This window comes from Mobula birostris, chromosome 9 (assembly GCF_030028105.1).
Source record: "Mobula birostris isolate sMobBir1 chromosome 9, sMobBir1.hap1, whole genome shotgun sequence".
Taxonomy (NCBI): domain Eukaryota; kingdom Metazoa; phylum Chordata; class Chondrichthyes; order Myliobatiformes; family Myliobatidae; genus Mobula; species Mobula birostris.
In genome coordinates, this window is record NC_092378.1 from 62,769,173 (window position 1) to 62,795,899 (window position 26,727).

General features: G+C 42.5%; 1 protein-coding gene across 1 annotated transcript in view; it reads left to right on the top strand.

The window, feature by feature from the left end:
* The window catches only part of stab2 (stabilin 2), a 197,289-nt gene that overhangs the window by 35,902 nt on the left and 134,660 nt on the right, over positions 1-26,727 (top strand). The window contains exons 11-19 of the mRNA XM_072269443.1: positions 2,183-2,265; positions 4,610-4,759; positions 6,730-6,873; positions 11,089-11,151; positions 11,743-11,859; positions 21,323-21,376; positions 22,238-22,318; positions 24,339-24,497; positions 26,101-26,163. Of these exons, the coding sequence (XP_072125544.1) occupies positions 2,183-2,265; positions 4,610-4,759; positions 6,730-6,873; positions 11,089-11,151; positions 11,743-11,859; positions 21,323-21,376; positions 22,238-22,318; positions 24,339-24,497; positions 26,101-26,163 (914 nt within the window). The remainder of the gene's footprint in view (positions 1-2,182; positions 2,266-4,609; positions 4,760-6,729; positions 6,874-11,088; positions 11,152-11,742; positions 11,860-21,322; positions 21,377-22,237; positions 22,319-24,338; positions 24,498-26,100; positions 26,164-26,727) is intronic.

The following is a 26,727-nucleotide window of genomic DNA, read 5'->3' on the forward strand; positions in this document are numbered from 1 at the left end:
TTCCGATGTCGTAGTTCGCCTCTGCCGGGGATTGCTGCCTGGAGAAGAATGCACACAGACGCAGTTTATTGCCCAAAGATATCCGTTGCGAGAACACTGCACCCACTCTGATGTCCGAGGCACCCACCTCCATGATGGAGGGAGGGTTCAGGCTAGGTGAAATCGAAACGGGAGCTAACATGAACCTCTGTTTGAACTCTGCGAAAGCAGCCCCCCCTTCCCCCTCCCCCCCAGTTCGGTAGTCTAAGCAAAAGGGTCAGTGGATCTCTTAGGATGCTGTGGCAAGAGTCCAGGTCACCAGCAAATTTCTCTGGCGTCGGAGGATGGACTGACTCCACAGAGTGACTGACAGACAGTCTCACCCGAGTGACGCTGGCTCCCTCCTTGGTGCATGGCGACCTGAAGGCCATGTACCTCCAGGCTTTGTCTAGGAATTTTCTTGCTGTGTTGGCCACAGCTGGCGAGAGGCTCTGTTACCCTGCTGGGACCATGATAGGCTCAATTTTACTGTGACAAGACACCTAGGAAAGGATGGTTAGGACACAAGAGACTGAAATCAAGACTCATTATGAGACTGAAACGAAGACAGGGTTCTAAACTAGACAATAAACAAGGATCCAGAATTGAGCTGGTGATTGAGCCCCGAACCTCAGTTCAGGTGCTCTTTAAATATTAAAATCCTGGCGCAAAAGCATGCCCCTCAATTAGCGGGGCGTGCCTGAATCTTTAAAGGGGCCACACCAGCTATCCATATTCTGGAGAGTTAGAGTGTCTAAACTCCGGAGGCTGGGGCGGCCGGGTGTGTCGTATCAATGTAAGAGGTAAATCCTTTACACAGAGTGGTGGGTGTGTGGAACGAGCTGCGTAGAGGCAGATACATTAGGGTAATTTAAGAAACTCTTAGATAGGCACATGGATGATAGAACAATAGAGGACTATGCAGGAGAGAAGTTGATCTGAGAGTAAGTTATAAGGTCGGCACAACATCGTGGGCTGAATGGCCTGTACTGTACTGCACTGTAATGTTCTTTGTTCTATGTTTAACTATATATAAACAAAGACTGACAAATGAACAATCAACCAAAAGAAGATAAACTGCAAGTAAAAAATAATCCTGAGAACAAGAGTGGTAAAGAGTCCTTTAAATTGAGTCTGTAGGTCATGGAATCAGCTAGTGTAGTGGTAATTGAGGTTATTCACACCAGTTCAGGTGTCTGATGACGGTAGTGTTAATACAGTTTCTGAACCTGGTGATGTGGGACTTAAGGCTGCTGTACCTCCTGCCTGATGGTAGCAGTGAGAAGAGAGCATGGCCTGAATGATGGGTAGTCTTCATAAGTAGAGATAATGCCATTAACCCTTTGTGTACGTCTCCAATTTACAGATTGATTTTTCACCATAATCAGTCATGCGCCAATCTCCACACACGGGACTATGTTGTCACAAAGTACCAATTTAACAAGTTTCCCTTCCATTTTATTCCTGATGAAGGATTTAGGACTGAAACGTTGACTGTTTACTTCTCTGCAGAGACCTGCTGAACTTGTGTTGCTCCGTTGTTCTGGCATCTGCAGAATCTATTGTCTTTACGAAATATACTTACATCTTTCATTCATCAACATATTTCTTTCACCCACTCCCTAGTTGTGGGACTTGTCCTAAAGTTTAAAAAGTGCCAATGCTGATAGTTTTAAGTAAATTAAACAGTATGATTGCCATCTATCTGCACACCTCACTGCATCAGCAAAGCAGCCAACATAACCTAGGAACCCTCGCATCCCAGACATTCTCTCTTCCCCCTACCTCCCCACCGCTGAACAGAAGAATCAAAAATCTGAAAGCATATACCACCAGGCTCAAGGACAGCTGCTATCCCGCTGTCATAAAACTATTCACTAGACCGCCTTTATGATAAGATGGAACCTTGACCTCACGATCTACCTCGCATGGTTGTACACGTTATCGTCCACACTCCAATTTATTCTGCACTCTGATACTGCTCTTCCCTTGTCCTAGCAGGATGGCGTGGAATGCTCCATATGGGTGGCAAGCAAAGCAAAGTTTTTCACATGTGACAATAATAATAAACTAATTATTAAACCAATTACTATAAAATGCAAACATGAAATTTCTGAATAACTCCACAATACATGTCTAAAATTTTCTGTATTTTGTTTCCTAGGGACTGGTTATTCCAAGCCTCTGACCAATTTGGGACCCTTTACATTATTTCTACCAACCAGCAAGGCTTTTAATGGAGTGAATGTAAGTATGCAGAGAACACACACACAATGCTGGAGGAACTCAGCAGGCCAGGCAGCATCTATGGAAAAGAGTAAATAGTCGACGTTTTGGGCCAAGATCCATCATCAGGACCCAATAGGTCAACTGTTTACTCTTTTCCATAGATGCAGCCCGGCCTGCCGAGTTCCTCCAGCATTTTATGTGTGTTGCTTGGACTTCCAGCATCTGCAGATTTTCTCTTGTAAGCATGCAGGGGTTAACCTGATGGAAAACATCTCTCTCGATGGCAGCTTGGTGGAGTGGATTACAGGGAGCAACATGAGAAAGGATTGGGGAGATACGGCGTAGGGAAAGGGGCAGCTGGAATGGGGACGGCGTTGGGTACGGGAAAGTGGAAGGGACATCATGAGGGCAGGTGGAATCCATCATTAAGGACCTTCTCCATCCAGAACGTGCCCTCTTCATGTTACTACACAGCACTAAAGACCCAGACACAGTGTATTATGAACAGATTCTTCCCCTGTGCCATCAGATGTCTGAATGGTACATGAACCCATAAACACTGCCTTGTTACTCTTCTTTTGCACAATTTATTTTGTAGCATAATAGTTTTTAAGTCTTGCAATGTACTGCTGTTGCAAAACAGATTTTGTGACAAGGCTGATTCTGATGACGGTGGGTCCAAGAAGGTGGGGGTACAGGAAGAGGGGGTGGGGTTACCTGCTGCACGTTCCTGTATCGTGGATCATTGACAAGGTTTACCTCCCGGATATAGCAAGACAAATTGGGGTGTCACGGTAGTGTAGCGGTTAGTGAAACGCTATTACAGTTCCAGTGACCTGAGTTCAATTCTACCGCTTTCTGTAACGAGTTAATACGTTCTCTCTGTGGTCACATGGGCTTCCTCCGGATGCTCCAGTTTCCTCCCAGATCCAAAGACGTACAGGTTCGTAGGTCAATTGGCCACATTAATGTGATGGTGTAGCATGGACTCGTTGGGTCAGAAGGGTCTGTTACCATCCTGAATCTCTAAATAAAATAAATAAATTGAGCAAATCAAAGTTTATTTTCAAAAATTATCTTTTTGGTGAAGTTCAATCCCATCCCCATAAATTCACATACTCCACTTGCCTCTCCAATCCCTGCCTTTGCTGCACCTTCTCTCCAAGCTCAGGTTGACTCCCAGAGCCCTGGCTGGCATTACTGTGTCCCAGGATCCTGGCTGCTCAATCAAATCTCCAGCTCTTCTTTTGGGTGGATGTTAAAAATCCCACAGCACAACACGGAGCCAGTCACAGTCAACCTTTGAAGTGTCATGGGTAATATTTATAGTCAGAACATTATTGTCATCCCTCAAGACTACGAGGTTGCAGTGCACCTCCAGTCAGTGCAGAACAGATATTTAAAATGCATGCGGGATATGGCTTAATTTTTAAAAACGCCCTTGTTTACATGCAACCAGTGACTTTGATGGTCCATAGCACTCAAAGGCCATTGACAAGGGGGTTGTAGCATTATTCAGCTTCACAACAGCCCCCGAGAAGAAGCTGCTTCTCAGTCTTGGCTAAGACTTGGCTACCAAATGACAGGAGATCGAACAGACGGTGTCCAGCGTGAGCTGGGTTTTTAATGATATTACAAATGCGCCATGGCATCAAGGGTTGTAGATTGTTTCCGGGTCCAGTAGTTGAGTCCCAATGATGTGCTAAGCCTTCCTAATCACCTGTTGGAGTGCTTTGTGATCTGTTGGCCAGCAATTTTTGGGGCAGATTAGCTCTCCTTAAGCACCTCAGGTAGTATAGTCACTGTTAGACCTTCCCTATTGACCTATTCTGATGACAGAGGGGAAGAAGCTATTCCTTCAGGCTCCTGCAACTCCTGCCCAACAGGAAGAGGGCTTGTCAATGAAGACAAGTGGGTGTTAAAAACAGTCCAACCAATGGAAGCTGCTGTTAAATTAGAGATAAGTTGTCAGTCATGCAATAGAGCCTCAGGAACTTCCCGAAGTTGCTATAGAAATGCAGAATCCAGTTTCCCTCCTTGTAACTAGACAAAGCAGTAATGTAGCAGTTATCCTAATGCTATTACGGTCAATTCCCGCCACTGTCTGTAAGGAGTTTTTATGTTCTCCCCATGACTGCATGGGTTTCCTCCAGGTGCTCTGGTTTCCTCCAAAGGTGTATGGGTTAGTAGGTTAATTGGTCACATGGGATTAATTGGGTTGTGGATTAATTGGTCAATGAGCCAGAAGGGTCTGTTACCATGCTGCATTGCTAAATAACCCTAAATAAGTACTAAGTTAGGCATCTAAAGAAAATGTACGAAGTGAACTCTGCTTCTAGCAGCTATTTTGCATTTAACACAGATGCAAAGTCTCTTGAGGGACAAGGACAGAACAGAGTACCTCGCAAAGCTCCACATCATCGCTGGGCAGATGAGTGTGGCAGACTTGAACGCCACTGATGAATTTTTCACTTTGACTGGGAGATCAGAAGTGACTATACTCAGAGAAAAGGTGAGTTTGCGATGTGATAGATACACACAATGAAACGAACATCTAACTTTGCATTCCTTGAACATGCCCTGAATAGTTCAGTTTAATGAGCATGAAGGAACTTAATTCCCAGGAGCGCAATGAAAACACGTCAAGTAATTACTTCCTGGGAAGCCTCCAACCTGATGGCATGAATATCGATTTGTCTAACCTCTGGTAATTTCTCCACACCCAACTTCTCTATTTTCCATTCCCTATTCTGGGTCTCCTCTTATCTCTTCATATCTCCTCACTTTCCCATCACCTCCTTCTGGTGCCCCTCCTCCTTCCCTTTTTTCCATGGTCCACTGTCCTCTCCTGTCATATTCCTTCTTCTCCATCCCTTTACATCTTCCATCTATCACCTCACAGCTCTTCAATTCATCCCACCCACCCGCCTTCTCCCACACCTAATCTCACCTATCATCTGCCAGTTTGTATTTCTTCCCCTCCCCCTCCCCCACTGACCTTATTCTGACTTCTTCCCTCTTCCTTTCCAGTCCTGATGAAGGGTTTTGGCCTGAAATGTCAACCCCATAGATGTTGCAGCACTTTGTATGTGTTGCAAAATATTTTACTGTATCTTGGTACATGTGACAAAAATAAACTAATACCAGCACCAATACCAGTACTTTGGGAGGTGTTGTGATCAATGCTGCAGAGTTCCAGCATTTACCATCCATCCTCTCAGAATTCTGGGTAGACATCCTCCCCAGTTGGAAATACAAGGGGTCGCTGGAAACCTTCAGCAGTGCCCAAAAAGCTGTAAGAATTCAACAGGTCAGGCAGCATCAATGGAGGGAAGAGGACAGTCACCATTTTGAGTTGAATCCATTCATCTGGATGAGATTTCCAATGAAAGGTTTCGGCCCAAAATACCAACTGTCTTTGAACCTCCATCAATGCTATCTGACCCCTTATGTCCCTCCACCTTTCTGTGTGTTCCCCCATTTGCCCCTGGTTGTTTGGGCTAAATGGTCCATGTCATTGAGTTGTACGATGCCTTTATAGAACATAGAACATAGAACAGTACAGCACAGTTCAAGCCCTTCGGCCCACAATGTTGTGCCAACCCTTAAACCCGGCCTCCCATATACCCCCCCCACCTTAAATTCCTCCATATACCTATCCAGTAGTCTCTTAAATTTATCATTACTATAACAAGCTTTAATGGAGTATATAGAGCATGGAATATAGAACATTACAGCACGGTACAGGTCATGCAGATCATGATGTTGTGCCAACCTTTTAACCTAGTCTAAGATCACTCTAACCCTACCCTCCCACATAACCCTCCATTTTTTCTACCATCCATGTGTCTATCTAAGAGTTTCTTAAATGCCCTTAATGATTCTGTTCCTACCACCACTCCTGGCTGGGTATTCCATGCATCCACTACTCTGTGTAAAAAATGCTAATTTCTGACATCCCCCTATAGTTTCCTCCAATCTTCCAATCCCTGAAAGGGTCAAATGTTCATTTCACTGTCAAGGTATGCAGGTACAGTACAACTCTACTCCAGATACCCATTAAATACAGAAAAACCATGGGTGTTGATGAAAGAAAAGACATTAACTCTTCCCCCCAACACCCACCCCGGCATGAAAAGGAAAAGAAACAAAACTCACAGACCCCAACCCTCATCTTTATTTGCAATCTACGCCCCTCATGATTTTATACACCTCTTTAAAATTACCATTCGTTCCCCTCACTCTAATGACTAAAGCCCCAGTCTAGGTAAACTCTCTCTCAGTACCACAGGTCCTAGCAATATCCTCGTAAATCTCCTCTGCACCCTTTCCACCTCATAGACATCTTTCCCTCTTTGGTTTCTACCGACTCTCCGCCAGATTTTTTTGCTCCAGGTTCTTTCAAATGCAGATCTCCAACATTCTGGCTCTCTGGGTATCTTATGTTTACCTGAAGTTGTTCTTTATGCTTCTCTTCATTAGGATAATCAGCTAAGGCTACGCATCTATGGAAATAACAAAAAGGCCCAAATCCTTGCTGGGAATATCATCGCTTCCAACGGTCTAATACATATCATCGATAAGGTGATGGATGGTACTCAGCCTACAGTCAAGAGTGACAGACAGGTAAAATCATGTGACTGCTCTGTATTGGGGGTGTATGTAGATCATAACACACAGGAACAGGACCTTCTTCCCACAATTCTGTGCAAAGCTAACTACATTAGTAACCAAATGCCCAACTACACTAATTCACTTTGCTTACACAATGTCCATGCCCTTCCATTTATGTGCACACTAGAACACAGAACATAGAACAGTATAAGCCTTCCGACCCACTCTAAGATGAATCTACCCCTCCCCTCGCATATGGTCCATCTACTTTTCTTTCATCCATGTGCCTATCTAAGTCTATTAAGAGCCCCTGTTGGGTTTGTGTTTACCATTACCATTGGCAGCACATTCCTCACACCTGCCAATCTCTGTGTTTAAAAACCTTCCTTCCAACACTTTGAAGTTATTAATTAATTAATTAAGGCATCCGTTAGTCTTGCGAGACCATGGATCTGCTCCTGGAAAGTCTTCACTCTCCAGGGCACAGGCCTGGGCAAGGTTGTATGGAAGACCAGCAGTTGCCCATGCTGCAAGTCTCCCCTCTCCACGACACCAATGTTGTCCAAGGGAAGGGCATTAGGACCCATACAGCTTGGCACCAGTGTCGTCGCAGAGCAATGTGTGATTAAGTGCCTTGCTCAAGGACACAACACGTTGCTTCGGCTGGGGCTCAAACTCATGACCTTCAGGTCGCTAGTCCAATGCCTTAAGCACTTGGCCACGTGCTCACACTTTGAAGTTATACCCCCTTGTATTACCCATTTTCGCCCTCTGGCTATCCACTCATCCTCTTATCATCTTGTACACCTCTTGTCCTCTTTCCCTCCAAAGAGAAAAGCCCTAGCTCGCTCAACCTATCCTCATAGAACATGGTTTCTAAGCCAGGCGTCATCCTGGTAAATCTCCTCTGCACATCTTCCTATAATGAGGTGAACAAAAGTAAACACAATATTTCAAGTAATACACACAAAATGCTGGAGGAACTCAGCATGCAGTCCTGGTGAAGAAAATCTCAGCCTGAAACATCAACTCTTTACTTTTTTTCATAGATGCTGTCTGGCCTGTTGAGTTTCTCCAGCATTTTGGGTGTATTACTTTGATTTCCAGCATCTGCAGATTTTCTCATTTGACAATGGTCTGGTCAGAGTTTTATAGAGTTGCAGAATTACCATCTGGCTCTTGAGCTCAATTCCTGGACTAATGATGATCATATGCCTCTTAACAAACTTAACGACTTGCTGCAACTTAACCCTGAGGACTCTATGGACGTGAACCCCAAGGTCTCTCTGTCTCTCAACACTGTTATGAATCCTGATGTTAACCCTGTATTCTGCCTTCAAGTTCAACCTTCAAAAGTAAATCACTTCACACTTTTCCGAATTAAACTCTATTTCCCACTTGTCAGTGCAGCTTTGCATCTTTTCAACAAATAACACACACAAAATGCTGGAGGGACTCAGCAGGCCAGGGCTGATGAAGGGTTTCAGCCTGAAGCGTCAACTGTTGACACTTTTTCATAGATGCTGCCTGACCTGCTGAGTTCCTCCAGCATTTTGTGTGTCTTGCTTGGACTTGCAGCTTCTACAGATTTTCTCTTGTTTGTGTTTGCATCTTATCAATGTCCCATTGTAACCTATGACAACCTGCTACACCGTCCACAACTCCACGAACCTTCCTACCATCTACAAACTTACTAACCCACCCTTCCACTTCCTCATCCTGGTCCCACCATATCGATGTAGTTGTAAAGAAGGCCAGACAGCGACTATACTTCATTAGGAGTTTGAAGAGATTTAGCATGTCAACAAATACACTCAAAAACTTCTATGGTTGTACCATGGAGAGCATTCTGACAGGCTGCATCACTGTCTGGTATAGAGGGGCTACTGCACAGGACTGAAAGAAGCTGCAGAGGGCCGTAAATCTAGTCAGCTCCATCTTGGGTACTAGCCTACAAAGTACCCAGGACATCTTCAGGGAGCGGTGTCTCAGAAAGGCAGCATCCATTATTAAGGACCTCCAGCATCCATTATTAAGGACCTCCAGCACCCAGGGCATGCCCTTTTCTCACTGTTACCATCAGGTAGGAAGTACAGAAGCCTGAAGGCACACACTCAGCGATTCAGGAACAGCTTCTTCCCCTCTGCCACCCGATTCCTAAATGGACATTGAACCCTTGAACACTACCTCACTTTTTTAAGTATACAGTATTTCTGTTTTTTGTACTATTTTAAATCTATTCAATATACGTACACTATAATTGATTTACTTAATTATTTATTATTATTAGTTTTGTTTTATTTATTTTTATTTAATTTAATTTTATTTTATCTTTTTGTTTCTCTTCTATATTATGTATTTCATTGAACTGCCGCTGCTAAATTATCAAATTTCACGTCACATGCCAGTGATAATAAACCTGATTCTGATTGTGATTCTGATTTACAAAAATTACAAACAGCAGAGGTTCCAGAACAGATCCCTGCAGAGCATCACTGGTCACCAATCTCCAGGCAGAATACACTCCATCTATTACTAATGTCTGCCTTCTGTTGGCAAACCAACTCTGAACCATCGCAGCCAAATTTCCCTGAATCCCATGCATCTGGCTTTCTGAATGAGCAGTAATTAAAGTGAACAAAAAATGTGGGGAACCCTATCTATACACCCTCTGCATGATTTTCTTCCGTGTATGTTCCCTACAAATACACAATCACTGGCAGTCAATCAAAGAAGGCCCCCTTTATTCCCTATTTCTGCCTTCTGCAAGTCAGCCAGTCTTCTATCCATGCAAATATCTTTCCTGTAACACCATGGGCTCTTATCTTGTTAAGCAGCTTCATGTATGGCATCTTGACAAAGGCCTTCTGAAAATCCAAGTAAACATCATCCACTGATGCTTCTTTGTCTATTTTGCCTATTGTTTCCTCAAAGAATTCCAACAGATTTGCCGGGCAGGATTTCCCCTTAAGGAAACCACACTAACTTTGGACTATTTTAACATTACCTCCAAGTACCCTGAAACCTCATCTTTAATAATGGAATCCAACATGGTTCCAACTACTGAAGTCAGGCTAACTGGCTTATAATTTCCTGTCTTTTCCTTCCCTCTCTTAAAGAGTGGAGCAACATTTGCAATTTTCCAGTCCTCAGAAATATTCCAGAATCTAATGATTCTACAAAGATCACCATAATCTCTTCAGTTATGTCTTTCAGAACCCCGGGCTGTAGTCCTTAGGATCCAAGTGACTTATCTAAAAATCATGTAAATAAAGGAAAAATAATACTGAAAACATGAGTTGTAGAGTCCATGGAAGTGAGTCCATAAGTTGTAGAATTATGGAGAGTGAAGTTAATCCACATCGGTTGTAAGGTAATAACTATTCCTGAACCTAATGGTGTGGGGCATAAGGCTCCTGTATCTCCTGCCCAAAGGTACAGTAGTATTGGGAAGAGAGCAAGATTATCACAGCTGATAGATATCTTAACTCTGATGATCAATCTAAGGTCCACATCCTTTTTGTCTTTGCTTGGGAAAGGTTTATTAATGTGAGTTTTGATATTTACAGTTTATTTCCTCAGTATTGCAAAGATTTCTTTTTTGATGTGGGTAATTCCAAATTCTGCCTCTCTTGTTCTGTATGAAAAAATATCTCCCAGTATAATCTCCAGGTGTCTGAGCTCTAATTTTATGGAACTGTCTCTCTTCATTGTTCCCACCCATCCCCAACTCTGCCTTTTACCTCTAACCAGGGCAATAGTTTCTTTTTATCATTAATTTATTCCTACGGCAACGCTGACCTCACCCTTTCACAGTTATGCACTTTATCCTATCCATCCTCCTCAACTTGAAACTCACATTTTATATCTTTCCGTCAAAGAAAATTCAATCTAAAATGATAACAATGTTTTTTTTTCCTTCCACAGATGCTGCCTGATCTGCCAAGTTTTCCCAGCTTTTTCTGTTTTTATTTCAGGATTCCAGTATCTGCAGTTTATTGACTGACCTTCAGTGGAACAATATCCAACTCGTTGAATCTCTTTGGTCTTTTAGAGCACACCTTAACCTTACACACTCAAAAGGAATATAAATGTAACCTGTAAAACCTGTTAACCCCTTTTAACATCGATCATTCAACTTCCCTTGAAAATATTCTGCACTGCAACTAATATTTCTATAGTTGCATTCTTGGGTGTATTGAGACTCTTGTGTGTTCTTCTCCTCAGAAAACACTCTACACAATAATTTCAGAAAATGCCAAGTTCAAGAAATTTATGGAACTGATACAGGTATGATTCAGTAGCTCATTTCATTGTCAAACCAGCCTCCCCTTCATTAACTCTGTCTACGTTTCTTGTTGCTTGAGTAAAGCAGCCTACATAACCAAAGTTCAGAAATGATCTCTATGGATGGTAGGCAAAACAAAGTTTCTCACTGTATCTCAGTATATGTGACAATATTAAAATGAATGTACCAGTTTATCAAATTCAAGGACTTCAGCTAAGATAAAGTATTTCAAGCTGATTCTAAAATCAATATTATCAAGTTTATCATCATTCAACCATATAGATGTAAACTGACCAAATGAAACAACATTCCTCCAGATCAAGGTGCATAACGCTGTACATATATCTCACACACAACACAAAAGTCAATATCCTGTTAACTTTTTTAGAACATTTTAGTCTGAATTAAGGACGAGCTAAAAGGCTAACCCGACCTGCTGAGTTCCTCTAGCATGTTGTGAGGGAGGCTAAATGAAAGATGGGACATCAAATAATAACTCTGTCACTGACCTAGTCAGATGAGTAAACAAGGATTAATGGTGAGTTTACGTAGATTTTGCTTTGATCTAATTTTCATTCTCTTTTAACATTCAGAGAACTGACCTTGACCAACTCCTACAAAGTCGTGGACCACTTACAGTTTTTATCCCAAACAAGAATGCTTGGAATAGCTTGGAAGATGGGACAATGACCTATTTGCTTTCTGCAGAGGTAGTAAATTGGTATTATTTTCTATAAATATGCATTAATCTTCATGCCTGCATTGTAGTTAGGGTGGAATTTTGTGAGGCATATTGATAGAACACAATAGCATAGAAACAGGATCTCAGCCCATCTAGTCTGTGCTGTACCATTAATCTGCCTAGTCCCATTGACTTGTACCCAAATCATAGCCCTCCATAGCCTCCCATCCATGTACCTTCCAAATTTCTCTTAAATGTTGAAATTTAACCCACATCCACTGCTTGTGCTGGCAGCTCGTCCCACACTCTCACCACCCTCTGAGTGAAGAAGTTCCTCCTCATGTTCCCCTTGAACATTTCACCTTTCACCCTTAACACATAACCTTTAATTGTAGTCTCACCCAACCTCAGTGGAAAAAAGCCTTCTTGCATTTACCCTATCTATACTCCTCACCCTCATAATTTTGTATACCTCTATCAAATCTCCCCTTAATCTTCTGCACTAGAGCATGAAGTCCAATTCAACCTTCTCCTATAACTCAGATCCTCAAGTCCCAGCAACATCATTGTAAGCTTCCTCTACACTCTTTCAGTCTTAGTTACAAACTGGACACAATACTCCAAATTATCCCTCATCAACATTTTATACAACTTCAACATAACATCCCAACTCCCATACTCAATATATTGATTTATGAAGGCCAATGTGTCAAAAGCTTTCTTTACAACTCTGTCTACCTGTGATACAACTTTCAAGGAATTATAGATCTGTATAAGAACATAAGAAATAAGAGCAGGAGAAGGCCATCTGGCCCATCGAGCCTGCTCTGACATTCAAAAAAATCATGGTTGATCTGCCAACGGAATCAACTCCACCCACCTGCCTTTTCCCCATAACCCTTAATTCCCCTACTATGCAAAAATATATCCAACCTTGTCTTAAGTATATTTACTGAGGTAGCCTCCACTGCTTCATTGGGCAGAGAATTCCACAGATTCACCAGTCTCTGGGAAAAGCAGTTCCTCCTCATCTCCATCCTAAATCTACTCTCCTGAATCTTGAGGCTATGTCCCCTAGTTCTAGTCTCACCTACCAGTGGAAACAACTTTCCTCTATCGTATCTATTCCTTTCATCATTTTATATGTTTCTATAAGATCTCCTCTCATTCTTCTGAATTCCAGTGAGTACAGTCCCAGATGACTCAATCTCTCCTCATAGTCTAACCCCCTCATTTCTGGAATCAACCTGGTGAATCCCCTCTGTACCGCCTCCAAAGCCAATATACACTTCCTCAAGTAAGGAGACCAGAACTGCACACAGTACTCCAGGTTTGGCCTCGCCAGTTCACTTCTTTCTACCTCATACCTGAATTATCTACCACTCACCAAGTACTATCCTTGTTGGTCCTCCCAAAATACAACACCTCATGTTTGTCTGTATTAAATTCTATCTGCCATTTCTCAGGCCATTTTTTCCAGCTGGTCCAGATCCTGTTGCAAGCTTTGATAGTCTTCCCCACTGTCTACTACACCCCCATCTTAGTATCATCTACAAACTTACTGATCCAGTTTACCACATTATTATCCAAATCATTGATATAGATGACAAACAACAGTGGACCCATCACAAATCCCTATGGCTTCCAGTCTGTGGTTGTGACATTTCCAGATTATCATCTAAAACCACTCACTGGCTTCTTCTGCAAAGCCAATGTCTAATCAAATTTACTACCTCATCATGAATGCCAAGTGACTGAACTTCCTTGACCAACCTCCCATGCAGGACCTTGTCAAAAGCTTTGCTAAAATCTATGTAGACAACATCCACTCTCTTGCATTCATCAACTTTCCTGGTAACTTATAGAACATAGAACATAGAATAGTACAGCACAGTACAGGCCCTTTGGCCCACATTGTTGTGCTGACGCTCAAACCCTGCCTCCCATATAACCCCCACCTTAAATTCCTCCATATACCTGTCTAGTAGTCTCTTAAATTTCACTAGTGTATCTGCCTCCACCACTGACTCAGGCAGTGTATTCCACACACCAACCACTCTCTGAGTAAAAAACCTTCCTCTAATATCCCCCTTGAACTTCCCACCCCTTACCTTAAAGCCATGTCCTCTTGTATTGAGCAGTGGTGCCCTGGGGAAGAGGCGCTGGCTATCCACTCTTATCTATTCCTCTTAATATCTTGTGTACCTCTATCATGTCTCCTCTCATCCTCCTTCTCTCCAAAGAGTAAAGCCCTAGCTCCCTTAATCTCTGATCATAATCCATACTCTCTAAACCAGGCAGCATCCTAGTAAGTCTCCTCTGTACCCTTTCCAATGCTTCCACATCCTTCCTATAGTGAGGCGACCAGAACTGGACACAGTACTCCAAGTCTGGCCTAACCAGAGTTTTATATATCTGCATCATTACCTCGTGACCCTTAAACTCTATTCCTCTACTTACGAAAGCTAACACCCCATAAGCTTTCTTAACTACCCTATCTACCTGTGAGGCAACTTTCAGGGATCTGTGGACATGTACCCCCAGATCCCTCTGCTCCTCCACACTACCAAGTATCCATTTACTTTGTACTCTGCCTTGGAGTTTGTCCTTCCAAAGTATACCACCTCACACTTCTCCGGGTTGAACTCCATCTGCCACTTCTTAGCCCACTTCTGCAACCCATCAATGTTTCTCTGCAATCTTCGACAATCCTCTACACTATCTACAACACCACCAACCTTTGTGTCGTTGGCAAACTTGCCAACCCACCCTTCCACCCCCACATCCAGGTCGTTAATAAAAATCACAAAAAGTAGAGGTCCCAGAACAGATCCTTGTGGGACACCACTAGTCACAATCCTCCAATTTGAAAGTACTCCCTCCACCACCGCCCTCTGCCTTCTGCAGGCAAGCCAATTCTGAATCCACCTGGCCAAACTTCCCTGGATCCCATGCCTTCTAACTTTCTGAATAAGCCTACCGTGTGGAACCTTGTCAAAAGCCTTACTAAAATCCATATAGATCACATCCACTGCACGACTCTCATCTATATGCCTGGTCACCTCCTCGAAGAACTCTATCAGGCTTGTTAGACACGATCTGCCCTTCACAAAGCCATGCCGACTGTCCCTGATCAGACCATGATTCTCTAAATGTCCAGAGATCCTATCTCTAAGAATCTTTTCCAACAGTTTTCCCACCACAGACGTAAGGCACACTGGTCTATAATTTCCTGGACTATCCCTACTACCTTTTTTGAACAAGGGGACAACATTTTCCTCCCTCTAATCCTCCGGTACCATTCCCGTAGACAATGAGGACATAAAGATCCTAGCCAGAGGCTCAGCAATCTCTTCCCTCGCCTCGTGGAGCAGCCTGGGGAATATTCCGTCAGGTCCCAGGGACTTATCTGTCCTAATGTATTTTAATAACTCCAACACCACCTTTCCCTTCATAGCAACATGCTCCAGAACATCAACCTCACTCTTATTGTCCTCACTGTCATCAAGTTCCCTCTCATTGGTGAATACCAAAGAGAAATACTCATTGTGGACCTCGGTCACTTCCACAGCCTCCAGGCACATCTTCCCACCTTTATCTCTAATCGGTCCTACCTTCACTCCTGTCATCCTTTTGTTCTTCACATAATAGAAGAGTGTCTTGGGGTTTTCCTTTACCCTACTCACCAAGGCCTTCTCATGCCCCCTTCTTGCTCTTCTCAGCCCCTTCTTAAGCTCCTTTCTTGCTTCCCTATATTCCTCAATAGACCCATCTGAACCCTGCTTCCTAAACCTCATGTATTCTGCCTTCTTCCACCTGACTAGATTTTCCACCTCACTTGTCACCCATGGTTCCTTCACCCTACCATTCTTTATCTTCCTCACTGGGACAAATTTATCCCTAACATCCTGCCAGAGATCTCTAAACATTGACCACATGTCTATAGTACATTTCCCTGCAAAAACATCATCCCAATTCACACCCGCAAGTTTTAGCCTTATAGCCTCATAATTTGCCCTTCCCCAATTAAAAATTTTCCTGTCCTCTCTGATTCTATCCTTTTCCATGATAATGCTAAAGACCAGGGAGCGGTGGTCACTGTCCCCCAGATACTCACCCACTGAGAGATCTGTGACCTGACCCAGTTCGTTACCTAATACTAGATCTAGTATGGCATTCCCCCTAGTCAGCCTGTCAACATACTGTGACAGGAATCTGTCCTGGAGACACTTAACAAACTCTGCCCCGTCTAAACCCTTGGAACTAATCAGGTGCCAATCAATATTAGGGAAGTTAAAGTCACCCATGTTAACAACCCTGTTATATTTACACCTTTCCAAAATCTGCCTCCCAATCTGCTCCTCTGTATCTCTGCTGTTAACAGGTGGCCTATAGAATACCCCCAATAGAGTAACTGCTCCTTTCCTGTTCCTGACTTCCACCCATACTGACTCAAAAGAGGATCCTGCTACATTACCCACCTTTTCTGTAGCTGTAATAGTATCCCTGACCAGTAATGCCACCCCTTCTCCCCTTTTTCCCCCTCTCTATCCCTTTTAAAGCACTGAAATCCAGGAATATTGAGAATCCATTCCTGCCCTGGTGCCAGCCAAGTCACTGTAATGGCCACTACATCTTAATTCCATGTATGTATCAAAAAACGCTATGACATTGGTTTGACACGTCTTACCATACACAAAGCTATGTTGATTCTCCCTAATCAGTCACTATCTAGCCAAATACTTACATGTCCAGTCCCTTAGAATACCATTTAATAACTTTCCCACTACAGGTGTCAGACTCACCGCCCTATAATTTCCTGGTTTATTCTGAGAGTCTTTATTAAACAATGGAACAACTTTAGCTATTGTCCAATCCTCCAGCATCTCACCCGTGGCTAAGGAGACTTTAAGTATCTCTGTTAGGGCCCCTGTAATTTCTGTGCTAGCCTCCCACAAGATCCCAAGGAACACCTTGTCAGGCACTGGGGAGTTATCCACCCTAATCTGCCTCAAGACAGCAAACACCTCCTCCTCTGTAATCTGTATAGGGTCCATGACCTCGCTGCTGCATTGCCTCTGTGTCCATCAGAGTAAATACAGATGCAAAAAATCTATTTAATCTCTCCCCCAACATTTTCAGCTCCACAGATAGAGTACCATTTTGATCTTCCAGAGAACCAATTTTGTCTAGTGCTGTCCTTTTCCTCTTAATTTATCTGTAGAAGCCATTAGGTCTTTCCTTCACATCATGTCTTCATTTAACCCCCCCGATCCCCTGAAGTGTTCTCTTGCATTTTTTATACTCCACAGGTACCTCATTTGTTCCTGCCTGTCTATATCTGCTATACATCTCCTTCTTTTTCTTAAACGGGGCCTTAATATCTCTCAATGCAAGGTTCCCTAAACCTGTTAACCTTGTGTTTTATTCTGACAGGAACATACAAATTCTGCACTTTCAAAATTTCATTTTTGAAGGCCTCCTGCTAATCAAATACACATTTGCCAGAAAATAACCTGTCCTAGTCTACACTTGCCAGATACTTACTGATCCCACCAAAATTGGCCTTTCTCTAAGTTAGAATCTCAACCCACGGACCAAACCTTCTCTAGAATTACTTTCAAACTAATGGCATTATAATCACTAGGTGCAAAGTGTTCCCCTACACAAAGTTATGTCATCGGCCCTGCCTCACTCAAAAATAGGAGATCTAGTATCTAGTTGAGACTTCTATGTAAGGAAACTTAAGGCAACTTTTCTCAACACGTTTGCCAAACTCTTCCTCATCCAGCCCTTTTACAGTATGGGAGTCCCAATCAATATATGGAGTGTTAAAATCACAATCTTCATGAATTACAAAAAGTTGGCTTGCAGGTACAACAGGTTATTAAGAAGGCAAATGGAATATTGGCCTTTATTGCTAGAGGGATTGAATTTAAGAGCAGGGAGCTTATGCTGCAACTATACAGGGTACTGGTGAGGCCGCACCTGGAGTACTGTGTGCAGTTCTGGTCTCCATAATGGAGGAAGGATATACTGGCTTTGGAGGCAGTGCAGAGGAGGTTCACCAGGTTGATTCCAGAGATGAAGAGGTTAACCTATGAGGAGAGATTGAGTCTATACTCTCTGGAATTCAGAAGAATGAGATGGGATCTTATAGAAACAAACAAAATTTTGAAAGGGATAGATAAGATAGAAGTAGGAAAGTTGTTTCCATTGGTAGGTGAGACTAGAACTAGGGGACATTGCCTCAAGATTCAGGGGAGAAGATTTAGGACAGAGATTAGGAGAAACTATTTTTCCCAGAGTGGTGAATCTGTGGAGTTCTCTGCCCAGGGAAGCAGTTGAGGCTTCTTTCACTAAATATTTTTAAGATACAGTTAGATAGGTTTTTACATAGTAGAGGAATTAAGGATTATGGGGAAAAGGCAGGTAGATGGAGCTGAGTTTACAGACAGATCAGCCATGATCTTATTGAATGGCGGGGCAGGCTTGAAGGGCCGGATGGCCTACTCCTGCTCCTAATTCTCATGTTCTTATGTTCTTATGTTATGTTCCTTACAACAATCTGCAATCTCTCTACAAACTTTCTCCTCTAAATACCACGGACTATTGGGTGGTCTATCATATAATCCCTTTAATATGGTCATAGCTCTCTTATTCCATCGTTCTACCCTTAAAATCTCACTAGACAAGCTCTTCACTCTGTCCTGACTGAACACTGCTGTGATATTTTCCCTGACTAGTGATGCCCACTTTAATCCCTCCTGCTCTATCATGTCTAAAGTAACAGAACCCTGGAAAACTGAGCTGCCAGCTCTGCCTCACCTTCAATCAAGTCCCGCTAATGGCTACAACGTCATAATTCCATGTGCTGATCCATGCCCTAAGCTCACCCACCTTTTCTACAATACTCCTTGCATTGAAATATACACAGCTCAGAACATTACTCCCACCTTGCTCAGCTTTTTGATTCCTGACTTTGTGTGTACGCTTTCTCCACAACCACTCCACTATCTGTTCTGGCATTCCAGTTCCCATCCCACTGCAACTCTAATTTAAACACCCCGTGTGCGGCAAACTAGCAAACCTTCTCGCTAGGACATTAGTCCCACTGCAGGTCAGTTGCAAACTGCCCTTTATGTACAGGTCCCACCTTCCCTGGAGGAGACCCCAACACACAGAAAACTTTCTCATCCCCAGAATTTGTTAAATGGTAATCAAAGTTCAAAGTAAATTTACTATCAAAGTTCAGATATGTTACCATACGCAGCACCATATTCAGATTCATTTTCATAGTCATAGTCATACTTTATTGATCCCGGGGGAAATTAGTTTTCGTTACAGTTGCTCCATAAATAATAAATAGTAATAGAACCATAAATAGTTAAATAGTAATATGTAAATTATGCCAGTAAATTATGAAATAAGTCCAGGACCAGCCTATTGGCTCAGGTGTCTGACCTTCCAAGGGAGGAGTTGTAAAGTTTGATGGCCACAGGCAGTAATGACTTCCTATGACACTTTGTGTTGCATCTCGATGGAATGAGTCTCTGGCTGAATATACTCCTGTGCCTACCCAGTACATTATGTAGTGGATGGGAGACATTGTGGGCATTCTTGTCGGCATTCACGGTAGATGCAAAGAAACACAACAAAATCAGTGAAAAACTACTAATAAAGACAAACAACCAAAGTGCATAGAAAGACAGACTGTACAATTACAATAAAAAAAAAATAGATAAATAAATAAATTGATCAATAGATAGATAGGTAAATAGACAAATAGATAAATGGATAGCTAGGTAGTGAATATTGAGAACGCGAGTTGTAGAGTCCTTGGAAATGAGGCCATAGTTTGTGGAACATAGTGTTGAAGTGAGTGAAGTTATCCACAGTGGTTCGGGAACCTGATGGTTGAGGGGTAATAACTGTTCATGAACCTGGTGGTGGGGGACCTAAGGCTCCTGTACCTCCTGCCCGATGGCGGCAGTAAGAAGAGAGCGTAGCCGGATGGTGAGAGTCCTTGATGGATGGTGCTCTCTTGTGGCAGCGCAAATTGTAGATGTGCTCAGTGATAGGGAGGGCCTTTCCTGTGACGGGATGAGCTGTGTTCACTACTCTTTGTAAGCTTTTCCATTCATATACAGTAGGTTGTAATGCAGCCAGTCAGGATGCTCTCCACTGTACATCTTTCAAAGTTTAGCAACATAAGCAGAAGTAGACCAAATGCCCCCTTTAACCTGCTACCCCAATCCCCTGCATTGACTCCTCTCCATGAGCTCTGTCTACACTTCTTGCTGCCTCGGAAAAACAGCTAACATCATCAAAGTCTCTTCCCACCCCCAAACATTCTCTCTTCTCCCCGCCTCCATTGGGCAAATGACATAAAAACATATCCCACCAGACTCAAGGACAGCTTCTATTCCACTGTTATAAGACTTTTCAAACTCATTCAGAATGTAATATTAAAATAAGAGCTATTTTTTATGTTGATTATGGGATACTTGTGAGTTAATTGAGGAAAATTTCACTTTTTTTCTGAACAACATCATGTGATTTTATATCCAACTGAGAGAGAGTTCAAGGCCTTGGTTTCATGTTCCCATCTGAATGGAGGTACCTGGGCCAGAACAGCACACCTGGGGTGGAAGGCCAGATTTTTGTTCCCAAGTCTCTGGAATCCCTTTCAAATTCTCAAGACCTTCCATAGAGGTGAATTTCTTTTTGCAGCGTGTTGTGAATCTTTGGCTTAAATTATCTTCCAAGCTAATCTTCTCTCAATCTACCAAGTCATGGCCCTTCCACCTTATAGTCTACCAGGCATCACCAGCCTGAAATGGAAACACCAATGTCCTTGAACAGAAAATTCTACAGCAAGGGTTGTTCCTTTCCCTGCGTTGTGGCGCCTCGCATTTCTTTAGCATTTTTGTTTGTGTTTTTAACGAGGCTGAGCTGCTAGCTTGACGCTCGACCCAGCACAGATGGAAAGCGTGCAAGGAGCGAGCAGGATTAGAACCTGGGACCATTTGCTTTGAAGTCTGGTGTGGATGCCATTACACCACTGGCTGGCTAACAAAAAAAGGGTGGCAATAGTTAATCAAGAGGACATAATTTTAAGGTGATTGGAGAAAAGTATGGAGATTGTCAAAGGTAAGATTTTTCCAAAGAGTGGTGAGAGTGATGAACGTCTTGCTGGGGTGGTGGTAGTGGCAGATATATTAGGGGCATTTATAGAAACTCTTAGAGAGGGACATGGTTGATGGAAAAATAATGAAGGACTATGTAGAAGGGAAGGGTTAGATTGATCTTGGAGTAGGTTAAGAGGTCAACACAGCATCATGGGCTGAAGGGCCTGTACTGTGCTGTATTGTTCTATGTTCTATGATAAAGAGTTTGCAAATTGCTCCCTTCTCTATGTGTATCTTTCTGCCTTGATAGAAATTAGTGTTGCTTGTTGGATTACTGATATCATTTCCTTTCTTGTACAGGGTAGGCAGAAGCTTGAGGAGTTGATGAGACATCACATCATACCTGAAAATGAGGTTAGTTCTTCTTTATCCAACAAATAACTGGAAAAGTTCAATAATGCTGCAGATCCTGCAAATACAAAATAAAAGCAAAGGATGCTTGAAATACTCAGCAGGTCAGGAAGCATCTGTGTAGGGAAATCAAACAGAGTTTGTCATCTATCGCCACTCCCTGCCTGTTCTGTTTGTACCTTGTATTTTAGGTAAGCGCACACAAAATGCAGGGAACCTTCAAGTCCTGATAAAGGGTGTTATCTAAAAAAGTCACCTGTTTATTCTTCTGCATAGATGCTGCCTGGCTTGCCGAGTTCCTCCAGCATTTTGTGTGTGTTACGCTGGATTTCCAGCACCTGCAGATTCTCTTGTCTTTAAATTTTAGATTCTAGTTTTGATAATTCCAACAGATGGAGCTATCTAAAACCTGAACTTGTTGAAGTCATTGTTCAAACTGGGGATAACGAGTCAGCTCAGAAAAAGTTGAGATATTAGACCTGACTTTAACCTATCTCACCAGATGGTCATCCAAGGGGAACAATGAACCATTAACTTCAATATTAACAGAATACATATAAAAACTATACTTACACTCAATTCTTTGGTTTCCTGACTTAATTTTAGATTATAATTGTCACTGATAAATATTCTTGAAGCCTGTATTCAAGTGTAAAATGGCTGAGAGTTCAGATGTGGAATGGAAGAAAGAGTTAAACTGGTAAGTCGCACATAGGTGGGGCAGCACTTCAGTCAGAGCAGGGAAGTTCAGCGAACCAGTCATCTGGGGAGAACGCTGGTCTCAGAGCAGTAAATGCAGTGCATTAGAAAACTGGAAGCATTCACAAAAAAGTCCTCACAGTGCTTTTTCTTCTCCTAAATCAGCTGGAAGTTTCGAGCCTTCTCTCTTCACCTAAGATTCTGAGCTTAGCCAATCAGCTTGTGCCAATGAACTTAAGCAGAAATGTAAGTAGATCCACTTCACAGAAACAAGTAGTGTACTAAAATGTCCATTTTCTGTAATCTATCCTTAAATATTTTTGAAGAAATATTTGGCACTCTTGTTTATATATTACCATTTTAATTCCAGCTTTAGACTAAACCTAAGCTTGCAGCCGAAGATCTCAAGTGTATGTGATGCTCTGAAGATGGTGATAGCAAATCATCTAACATTTATCTCTTCCAATGACTAATTAAACATTAAAGATTAGCTTTATTTGTCACAGGTATATAAATACAAGGACATATATGCAGAAGAGTATCGGAAAAAGGCTGGCAATATCATGTAGGATCCCACTCACCCTGCTCATGGACTGTTAGTCCTACTCCCATCAGGGAGGAGGTTACATAGCATCCACGCCAGAACCAACAGACTCACAAACAGTTACTTTCCCCAAGCAGTAAGGTTGATCAGCACCTCCACCCACTGACCCACCCCACTACACTCCCTCTGCCAATACTTTATCATTTCCTGTACAGACACTCCTGTGTTTGCGTCCTTTTATGTACATACAACCAATCTGTATATACAAGCTATCTTAGGCATTTATATTTATTGTGTTTTTTATTATTGTGTTCTTTATCTTACTATGTATTTTTGTGCTGCATTGGATCCAGAGTAACAATTATTTTGTTCTCCTTTACACTTCTCCTTTGTACTGGAAATGACATTAAACAATCTTGAGTCTTGAAACATCAAAGTATACAGTCAATTGCACCATTTGTGTCAATGACCAACACAGGGCAGAGATGTGCTGGTGGCAGCCCGCAAGTGTTACCATGCTTCCCGCGCCAACACAGCATGCCCACAACTCACTAACCCTAACCATAACTGTAATCTTCAGAACGTGGGAGGAAACCAGAGCACCCGGAGGAAATCCACACAGTCACGAGGAGAATGTGCAAACTCCTTACAGACAGCGACAGGAATTGAATTCCAATCGGTGATCGTTGCGCCATGGTCCAATGCTGCCATTTATTGCCTGTCCATACTATTGCTTGCAAAGGTGCTGGTGAGCCTCCAGTGTGAACTCATGTAGATCGTCTGCTGAAGACACTTCCACAATGCTTTGAACATTAAGGTTCACGTTTCAACCATGCGATTCCCCCACTCTACTTGACACATAGTAATATGGAAAACATAAGAGTCCTTCAATCCCGTATGGCAGATTCTCTATCACATCCACCATGTTCCTGCACATTCCCCATGCTCCTCTTCACATTTTCTGTTTAGAAACTTGTCTCTCTGCTTCTCAAATATATTTGCCATCTTGATCTCCACAGTCTTCTGTGAAGGACAATTCCACAGCTTCGCCACACTCTGACTGAATAGAGTTCTCCTTGTCTCTTTCCTGAATGTCTAACCCACATTCTGAGCCTGTAACCCTTGGGTCTACATCCCTCAGCCAAAGGTTCATAAGGCCATAGATGTAAGAGCAGAATTAGGCCCTTCAGCCTATCAAAACTGCTCTGCTATTGGATCATGGCTGATTAATTATCCCTCTCAACCTCATTCTCCTGCCTTCTCCCCATAAACTTTGACATCCTTACTAATCCAGAACTTATTGCCTCCATTTTAAGTATACCCAATGACTTAGCTTCTACAGCTGTCTGTGACAATGAATTCCACAATCTCCCTCCCTCCTCATGTCTGTCCTAAAGGGACATCCTTCTATTCTGAGGCTGTGCCCTTTGGTCCTAGACTCTCCCACTATAGGAAACATCCTCTCCACGTCCACTCTATCTTGGCTTTTCTTCATTATCTGATGACCTGTGATTGGAATTGGAACTGGACATTGTGTGGTCATCAGCGTACATCCAAACTTTTGGCATGATGGAGAGAAGCACAATTAATGGAGATGTTTGAGGTTTGGAAACTGAGGAGTGTCGAACAGTGATTAATGCGTGCTCCGAATTCCTGGGGTCTCTATTTTCTTAGCTTATTTCAACACATTTTGTACTTGTTGGTTGTCCTTTACCTCTGCAGGGTCGCATTTTGTTAGGCGGCCAGGATGTGGCAGTTGAAGAAGCAGACATATTTGGCAAGAATGGCAGAATCTTCATTCTGAGTGGCCTGCTGATTCCACCATCGATTTTGCCAATCCTCCCCCGTCGATGTGACAATACACAGCATAGGATCACCTCGGTAATGTGACCTTGGCTGAAATGACAAGTAACCAACTAATGCTTAGAAAAAGTTTGGAAGGTTATTCAGAAAAGAGTCCATAAAGCGTTAAGACTATAAGATGTAGGAGCAGAATTAGGCCGTTTGGCTCATCAAGTCTGCTCTGTCAAAAAATCATGACTGATTTATTTTTCTTCTCAATCCCATTCTCTTGCCTTCACCCCCTAACTTTTGACACCCTTATTATCAAGTACCTATCAACCTCCACTTTAAGTGTACCCAGTGACTTGGCCTCCACAGCCATAAATTCCACAGATTCATCACTCTCTGGCTAAAGAAATTCCTTCTCATCTCTGTTGTAAAGGGACGTCTTTGTATTCTGAAGCTGTGCACTGTGATCCTAGACTCCCTCACTATTGGAAACATCTCCAAATCCACTCTATCAAGATTTTTCAATATCCAATAAGATCCCCTCCCCCTCATTCTTCTAAACTCCAGTGAGTACAGGCCCAGAGGCATCAAATGCTCCTCGTATGTTAATCCTTTCATTTCCAGGATCATTCTCATAAACCTCCACTGGGCCTTCTCCAATGCCAACAGACCCTTCCTTAGATAAGGGACCCAAAGCTGCTCACAATACTTTAAATACAGTCTGACCAATACTTTAAGGAAGGCCCAGAATGCTGACAGAATCTGCTTTGTTTCTCTTCTCTGGGCCATTCATAGGTATCATATCCTGCCAGATGTGATGACCTTCTTTTCCAGTTTATGGAGCACCCTGATATTCAGTGAAAATTTTGAGTAGATCTTTCGTTTGTCACAACTAAAGCATGCAGTATCCTGGTGATGTACATCATTAGTTTGATTGTTTTCTCCAGGACACTTCCTTTTTTAAAAATTTGGATGTAAATGGTCTCATAGAGGTGAAGTTTAACTTTATTTGTCACACGTACATCAAAGCATACAGTGAAATAAGTGGTTTGCATCAAATGAAATCTGTGAAGATTGTGCTGTGCAGCCTGAAAGTGTTTTGCCACTCTTCTTGTGCCAACATAGCATGCTCACAACTTACTAACCATGACCATACGCTATTGGAATGTAAGAGGAATGCAGAGCACCCAGAGGAAACCCATACAGTCATGAGAAGGATATACAAACTCCTTACAGAGATCAGTGGGGATCAAACCCTGATCTTATAACTGGCACTGCTAGAACCACGATGCCACCCTCATATCTAGGACCATAAGAAGTTCAGGCACTCTCCAATATTTATCCCTCAAAATTACTAAAACAAATCAATTCATCACATCTTTTGGGATGTGGATAAATTGACTGCATGGTTTCTTCATTTCAATATTGTCTATACTTCAAAAATATTTTGTTGGCTGTGATGTTCTTTGAAACATCAGTGAAATGCAGGCTTTCCAAATTTGGAGATGGAGCTGGCTATTCATTCTCCACATGCCTAACACCTAGAACTTCTTCCCTTATTGGGAAGCATGGGCTTTGTAGATTCTTCTTCATATATTGAATGTCTTGGAAAGGATATCAATAATAGTGTAGAAAAGTGCATGGATATGAACCTGTTTGCAACTTAAAATTTAATATGTTTACATTCATTAAGGGCACTTGTGTAAATTGTGCTAAACTTCATAACAGCACTTGTCAACCTGGGATGACTCCATTGGTAAGTAAGCACTTTGTTAATTATATCTTGTATTTCCTCATCCAGTTGTTTTTTCATCTCCTCACGCCTCTTATATAGAAAATGGAAATGGCATCAGAATGGAGACCAGGAACTTGTCCTAAATTAATAATGAATTTAAACTCCGGTACAGACCCTCGTCCCAAGATGTGCTTTCAACCGCTGAAAGCCTTACTCAGGAAATTCCTTGCTAGACCTTTCTCTCAAACAAGAGAAAGTCTGCAGATGCTGGAAATTCAAGCAATATACACAAAATGCTGGAGGAATTCGGGCTGAAACATCGACTGCACTTTTTTCCATGGATGCTGCCTGGCCTGCTGAGTTCCGCCAGCATTTTGTGTGTGTAGACCTTTCTCTCACTTTCTTTCCCTCTTGCTCTCAATTCTCTCTCTCTCTCCTCTCCACACTCTCACTTTTTCTCTCTCTCCCTCTCCTCCACTCTCTCTCTCACTCCCTCTCTCCCACTGTCACTCTCTCCAACTCCATTACTCTCTCTTTCTCTTCTCCACTCTCTCCTTCTCTTTTCATCTCTCTCTCATGCTCTAT